The 7,266-nt window shown below is 44.4% G+C and overlaps 1 protein-coding gene across 3 annotated transcripts in view; it reads left to right on the top strand.

The window, feature by feature from the left end:
* The window catches only part of MRO (maestro), a 21,770-nt gene extending 15,431 nt beyond the window's left edge, over positions 1 to 6,339 (top strand). For all 3 annotated transcript variants that reach the window (XM_008588068.1, XM_008588069.1, XM_008588070.1), the window contains 4 exons: positions 510 to 692; positions 4,270 to 4,425; positions 5,253 to 5,360; positions 6,137 to 6,339. In XM_008588068.1, the coding sequence (XP_008586290.1) occupies positions 510 to 692; positions 4,270 to 4,425; positions 5,253 to 5,360; positions 6,137 to 6,190 (501 nt within the window). In that variant the 3' untranslated portion in view covers positions 6,191 to 6,339. The remainder of the gene's footprint in view (positions 1 to 509; positions 693 to 4,269; positions 4,426 to 5,252; positions 5,361 to 6,136) is intronic.
* Positions 6,340 to 7,266: the final 927 nt, after the last annotated feature.

Here is a 7,266-nt window from a genome sequence, read left to right as displayed (position 1 = left end):
TAGGGTCATTTTAGGGTCATCACACTTCAGCACCGTCAGCCACGGGAAACAGCTGCAGGCACGATTAACACACAGCTGGACATCACCCTCCTTGGTGAATTTAAGTGATTTTCTAATCATTTATGCTTGTTTAGTAAAAGATGTTTTTCCCACCTCCTCCTTTAGCATCTGCCAACTTCGGTGACCACTTCACCTCCTCTCCGCCATAAAGGTGCCTAGTACTCCCCAGGCCCTCTGATCATCCAGGTTCCCCACCCTCCTTGAAGTGCCTACCCAGCCTTATCTCCCATAGGCCACACTGCTGATTCTCCTTCCAAGACTAAGTTGGGCTCCTGGGTTGGGTTCATAGAAGCATTTGCATTTTGATGAGCATTGTTGCAGCAGATCCTGAAGAAAGCATGTTCTCTTAGTTCAAGTCCTTGATTATTGATAGATTAAAAGTAAAGTTGCTTTTCAACTCATGGGGAGCAATTCCTGTGCTACTAATGCTTTTTGAATCTTGGTAACAGGTGAGGAAGTATAAGAAAGTTGTCCTGGACCTGCTGGTGCATGGATTGTGTGACCCCATGAGTTCTGAAGTCATCCACGAGAGTATGAAGACTCTGACCATCATCCTGGGAAAGATCCAGGGGAAAAGTCTGGGCTCTTTCTTCATAGACATCACCCTTCAGACCAGGACTTTATTAGATGATGTAAGTGAGACAACTCAGAACAATTCTGGGTTATTGAAATCAAAGTGGGATTGGAAACATGAGCCCCAAGTGGTTTGTTGCTCGGGGAACAAGGTCTCTATTATTTACTTGTTTATTAACTAATCTCATTGAGAGACTAGTACTGTGCTGGGAGTTATGGAGGACATAGAAAGATGTGTAGGATTCCATCACTACCCCACAAGTTTTCATTTTAATAGAGAAGAGAATATATGCACATGGAAAATGATGATGATGATGGTGATGCCAACAGGTCATCAGTGTGATCTTATAAATGTAACAATAACAATAGTTTGAGCACTTACTGTGTGCCAGGCAATTTACATGGATTATCTCATTTAATCTTCACAATAACCCTGTGAGAAAGGCACTGTAATTATGTTTCCTATACAGATGAGGAAAGCAAGGCACAGAAAGGTTAGAACTTGCCCAAAGTTCACAGAGTCAGTACGTGGATATGAAACCAGGCCCTCTGACAGTAGGGACTGTACTCTTAACCACCAGATGACAAGACAGGCAAAGCAAACATGCATCGGTACACTGTTCAACCCAAAACTAAGAGGAGCTGAGATGCCCAACAGGCTAGCTAACAAGTTAGCCAGACACAGTTAACCACAGTACCTCTCTCTCTCTGAAGGATGAGACCTATAGAACAGGGAGCAGACCTTTCATTTACCCCCAGAGCAATCCTCTTCAGTTCCCCACACCCTAACCCTCCACGGAGCAACCCAGCGAAAGCCAGATGTGCCGGCACCTCATGCAGGGAAGGAAGACCTTAAGGTTGTGAAACATGGTGCTTCTGTGGGAGCTGCTGGCACATTGGTCCCTCCTTCCTGCAGTGACAGAGATTTTTTGCTTTGATGCAATCCAGTCTTCTCTGGGGATGGGAGAGGAAGTTTTCTACTTCACCATGCTGTAGTGGAAGCAGATGTCCCGAGGGAGATGTCTCCAAATCTCTCTGAAGGTGCCATCTGAACCTCCAGGGTTTGTTTACCATTCAACTGTTTTTTAAACCCAGGTTGCCTGTAACTTTTGATCAGAAAGCCCTGGCCCTGTGAAAACGCGGAAGTTCTTATGTGTAGTTGTTTCCTGACAGTCTCTTCACTACCTGCTGTACGCTGTGCTCGCCTGTGTGTGTGCTCCCCACTTAGATGACTGTCAGGCTCCTAGGGGGACAGACACCTGTTTTACACATCTCTGTACGTCTCACAGCATCAGGGTAGGGCTTTGGATGAAGTAAGTTCTCAATAAGTGTTAGTTGAATTGGATTAAATACACACACATGCACACCTGCCAATGTGTGCACACCTACACACACACACACACACAAAAATGAAGAAAACACTGCAACCCTGTGACAATTTCTGTTTGTGTCACATGAGCTTTCAAAATATTTTTAAATACTTTACAAAGTGATCAGTGTCCTCAGTCCCAGTGAGCCTCCGTGACCCCCAGTTCTAGGTGCTCCTGGCCACCTGAAGAGGCCCACCCACCCCCGTTCCCTCTCATTAACCTGGAGCTGAACAGGACCATGAAACATTGATATAAAAATCCATAAACCAAGAGTCAGGAGACTGGGTTACCACACTGGTTCTCTGTTAGCTGACTGTGTGACTCTGGGCAAGTCACTGAAATGCCCTGGGCCTTGGTCTCCTCACCTGGAAAGGGAGATACTCAGGCCAAACAGCTCACTTTGGAGAGGAAGAGAGGGCTGAGCCCCCTACATGTGCTCAGGGACAAACCAACCAATCAGTTTAAAAGAAGCGAGAGTTGGGAGGGTGTTGAGGGAAGAAACATGACTATTTTCACGATAGATGGGAGAAACTCAGACAAACTGTAGAGAGGTGACCTGGCGAAAAAGCTGGGAGTAATAAACAGGACACTGGTCAAATGAATTATGATGCAGAAGAGGAAAAAAGAAATGAAAAGAAAAAAGAATAAAATTGTTTACCATTCAACTGTTTTTTAAACCCAGGTTGCCTGTAACTTTTGATCAGAAAGCCCTGGCCCTGTGAAAACGCGGAAGTTCTTATGTGTAGTTGTTTCCTGACAGTCTCTTCACTACCTGCTGTACGCTGTGCTCGCCTGTGTGTGTGCTCCCCACTTAGATGACTGTCAGGCTCCTAGGGGGACAGACACCTGTTTTACACATCTCTGTACGTCTCACAGCATCAGGGTAGGGCTTTGGATGAAGTAAGTTCTCAATAAGTGTTAGTTGAATTGGATTAAATACACACACATGCACACCTGCCAATGTGTGCACACCTACACACACACACACACACAAAAATGAAGAAAACACTGCAACCCTGTGACAATTTCTGTTTGTGTCACATGAGCTTTCAAAATATTTTTAAATACTTTACAAAGTGATCAGTGTCCTCAGTCCCAGTGAGCCTCCGTGACCCCCAGTTCTAGGTGCTCCTGGCCACCTGAAGAGGCCCACCCACCCCCGTTCCCTCTCATTAACCTGGAGCTGAACAGGACCATGAAACATTGATATAAAAATCCATAAACCAAGAGTCAGGAGACTGGGTTACCACACTGGTTCTCTGTTAGCTGACTGTGTGACTCTGGGCAAGTCACTGAAATGCCCTGGGCCTTGGTCTCCTCACCTGGAAAGGGAGATACTCAGGCCAAACAGCTCACTTTGGAGAGGAAGAGAGGGCTGAGCCCCCTACATGTGCTCAGGGACAAACCAACCAATCAGTTTAAAAGAAGCGAGAGTTGGGAGGGTGTTGAGGGAAGAAACATGACTATTTTCACGATAGATGGGAGAAACTCAGACAAACTGTAGAGAGGTGACCTGGCGAAAAAGCTGGGAGTAATAAACAGGACACTGGTCAAATGAATTATGATGCAGAAGAGGAAAAAAGAAATGAAAAGAAAAAAGAATAAAAACTCCTTTAGGTATTGACATAGAAAGAGCTCCTAGACAGAATGTTCGATGGGAAAATCAAGGTGGATAACAGCAGTGTGCTTCCACTTAGGCCGAAAAGAGAGGACTATGTGACAGACATTCTCTTTTCTAATTTTCTGGAGGGATATACACAAAACCTATAACTTTGTCAGCATGTGGGGAGCAAAATTTGGTGGCGGGTGGAGAGGAGTAAGAAAGAGATTTCTATAAACGTTCTCGGCAATTTTGAGCCATATAAATGTATCCCATCTCCAAAATATTAAATGATTAACAAAAAAGCTGGAAAGCTGGGAGAAACACTAGTGATTCCCCAGGTTAATTGTCTTGTCTGCTGGGGAAGAGGGTCACTGAAGACCTCAGGCCCTCTCTATTCCATTAAATGATTAACAAAAAAGCTGGAAAGCTGGGAGAAACACTAGTGATTCCCCAGGTTAATCGTCTTGTCTGCTGGGGAAGAGGGTCACTGAAGACCTCAGGCCCTCTCTATTCTGTCCCTACCCACCCAGCTAAGTGCTTTAGGCTGGACCTGATGGCTGGCCCTGTAATATACATCTGAGAGCAATGGCTGTGATGGGTTCTGATGCAGTTGCCTTTGGTATGACCTGGCTTCGTTGTTGTTTTGTTGATGGGGATCCACAGGAGAACGACGGTCTGAGATACTTGGCCTTTGTTTTGTTTGGGCAATTGGCTGCCTTTGCTGGACGGAAATGGAAGAAATTTTTCACCCGTCAGGTTAAGCAGACGCAAGAGTCTTTTCTGATCCACTTACAGGATAGAAATCCCCAAGTTGCCAAGGTAAGACTGTGACTCTCCAACCAACCACATGAAGTCTCCGTGTTCTTCATGAGGGGAGTTGTGATGCAGCCCTGTTGGGTCGAGTTGCCAAACCTTGTGTTTCTGCCAGTGCAGTTCTGGGTACTTAGCAGCGTATCCATGTGAATCCTGGAAAAGGCACCTCCTCGATGTGTAATCTATCTCTGAGCAAGAGTATTGGCTCCTGCCTCACCTGCCCAAACCTAGTGTCTGGCACTGCTAGATAAGCTGAGGTTAATGGAGGGTGGGGTCAGAGAGGCGCAGGTGTAATCAGTGGGGCAACAGCCCACATAATGAGGACAGTTATTCATGCCCAATTAGCTTTTTTCACTGCTATAGATTTGCCACCCCAGCTTCTCAATTCCCTATGTAACTTTTGTTTTCTTCTTGGAGAAATTGTGTCTTAAAAGGGTTAGATCAACATTAGGCCTGCTTTGGAGTGGGACTGGGTGAATGTTTCAAAACCATTGGGAGCAAAGGATTCTTCCAAACCACTTATTTTCTTTAGAGTTAGAAGGGGAAAGAGAGAGATTGAATTTATGAATACAGTACTACCTCTGATAGAATAATAAGGGATGTGGTAAACTATAGAGCTATGCCCTCCCCATCGGCTCCCAAATTTTAGACATGGCCATTTTATAAGCATACATCCTTTAACGTTCAAGTTTTCAAACTACCAGGAAGTTACTTTCACACTCTCAGTGGCCCCCTTGACCACAGATTGGGTACAGTCCTCTGGGATAGCCTTCCTTGCTTGGAATTATAGAACTTTCTAATATTTGACAATAAGATAGTAATATTTTTCTCAGGCTTGCAAAACAGCTTTTCGAGCCTGTTCTCCTTATCTGAAGCTAAGGAAGGAACACAGCTTCCAGAGTGAAGAAGATCAAAGAAACCCTAAACTCTGCCGGCAGCTGGTGAGTGAGCTGGAGTAAGAGAGGATTCTCTTGGGGTCCCTGCCCTCCTGGTGTTTAACACAGAAAGTGGCCAAGCACACCAGGGAGTTACTCCCTGTAGCAAGGGAGCCCCAAATCTGAGAGGGCATTCACATAGTGCTTACCTATTTCAAAGAAATCACCCAGAGGTCCAGCAGGTAGAGATATGTGTTTATTAGACTTACGAGAGACACCAATGGTGGCTGGTTGATAAGAAGTCTGCACCACCACAGACTTCACAGACCACAGAGTGCACACAGCAGTTACATAGTCAACAGATCAAGGCGAGAATGCAAGTCATCTTCGCATGCAGGCCCTCAACCAGCTAATGTAAATCATTCTCACATACTGTCCTGCTTCTTCCAGCATGCTGTCTATCTAAAGGGGATGTGCCTTGCCTGGGGCAACCACCTTGGCTAGGGGCAGACCTCCCCAGGGAGGAGCGAGAGGAACTCTGGTGTGCAAGAGTCGTGGGAATAGGGCTATGTCCAGCATCTACCCTACACTCCCTATAAAACGACTCAGGCCAAATGCATTTCAAGTGTAACTTACCTGTAATGCTATGTAAGTGGTGAAACACTATGCACAAAATGTATTGGCAGTTTCAGTCCAGGTCATTAGCTGAACATGGGTGACCAGCCTCTGCCTCTTCCGATTGCTTATACTTGTGCCCTGCGTTGACAACTGTCTACTCGTTATGTAGTCAAGGAGGTTTACTGAATCCCTCCCTCACATGTACCTTTGCTAATTTCTTTCAGAGCCACTATCATCCAGAGCTTCTGCAGTTCTTCTACGCAAATAAAATTCTGTGAGCACAGAGCAGCAGGCAGATGGTCCCACATGAGCACGTTGCTGGGGGACTCGTGTTCCCCTGTTTGTTCTCATTGAATGTCTCTTTTGCTTGCCTCTTGTGATTTTAATAAAAAGAGGATGTTAGGAGAGCAATTGATGGCAGAAATAATACCATGGAATTGTATAATTACTTCCATTGTAAAATTCTAAATCGCTTTTACATATCTTATTTCCTCTTCGTACAAATTTGATGAGAAGGTACATACTTTCTTTAAAATGTTTCATGTATGTGAAGATTCAGTGCTTATTTCTCATCTTTTTTCTTTTCTCTTTTTTTTTTTTTTCCTTTTTGTCTTTTTTCGTGACCGTTAACGGGATCGCAACCCTCGGTGTCGTGCCCGCACCACGCTCAGCCAGTGAGCAGACCGGTCTCTATATGGGATCCGAACCCTCGGCGGGAGCGCCGCCACACTCCCAAGCGCCACACTCTACCGAGTGTGCCACCGGGCTGGCCCTCTCATCTTTTTTCTTAAGTTCATCTCTGTCATTTATCTTTTATTTTTAACGTTTAATTTCTGAGGCTTAGGAGAATAACTATTACCTTAAGTTTTTAAAAAAATGTATTTGCTTGTGATACTTTGCTTAAAGATACTTAAGACTTGGCCAAGATACCAAGAAGGTGGCTTGCAGGGTATCTTTAGCTTCTCATAATTTTAAACAGTCATCACCTCCAAGATCATCCTAAGCAAGAAATAATAAAGAGAAAAAAAATCTACAAAGCATGTGTTGAAATTCTTAGGCTGATGATAACTTATGGAATAATAATAGTAACATTTATTGAGAATGTTTGATTTATGGGGCACTAACACTTTTTGCAAGTATTATTTAATACTCACAACAACCCTATGAAAGAGGTAATATTATTACATCATTTTATAGAAGAAAAACTAAGGCACAGGGAAATTAAGTAATTTGACCAAGATAACTAGGTAAATGGGGAGCCAGAATTCAAACCCATGTGGTTCGACTTCCAGAGCCCACACTCAGTTACTGTGTATGACCATTTTTAGTCCATTCCCTACTGCACGGTCCTACA

This window comes from Galeopterus variegatus, unplaced genomic scaffold (assembly GCF_000696425.1).
Source record: "Galeopterus variegatus unplaced genomic scaffold, G_variegatus-3.0.2 Scaffold4665, whole genome shotgun sequence".
Taxonomy (NCBI): Eukaryota; Metazoa; Chordata; class Mammalia; order Dermoptera; family Cynocephalidae; genus Galeopterus; species Galeopterus variegatus.
This window is presented reverse-complemented; position numbering and strand designations above follow the sequence as displayed.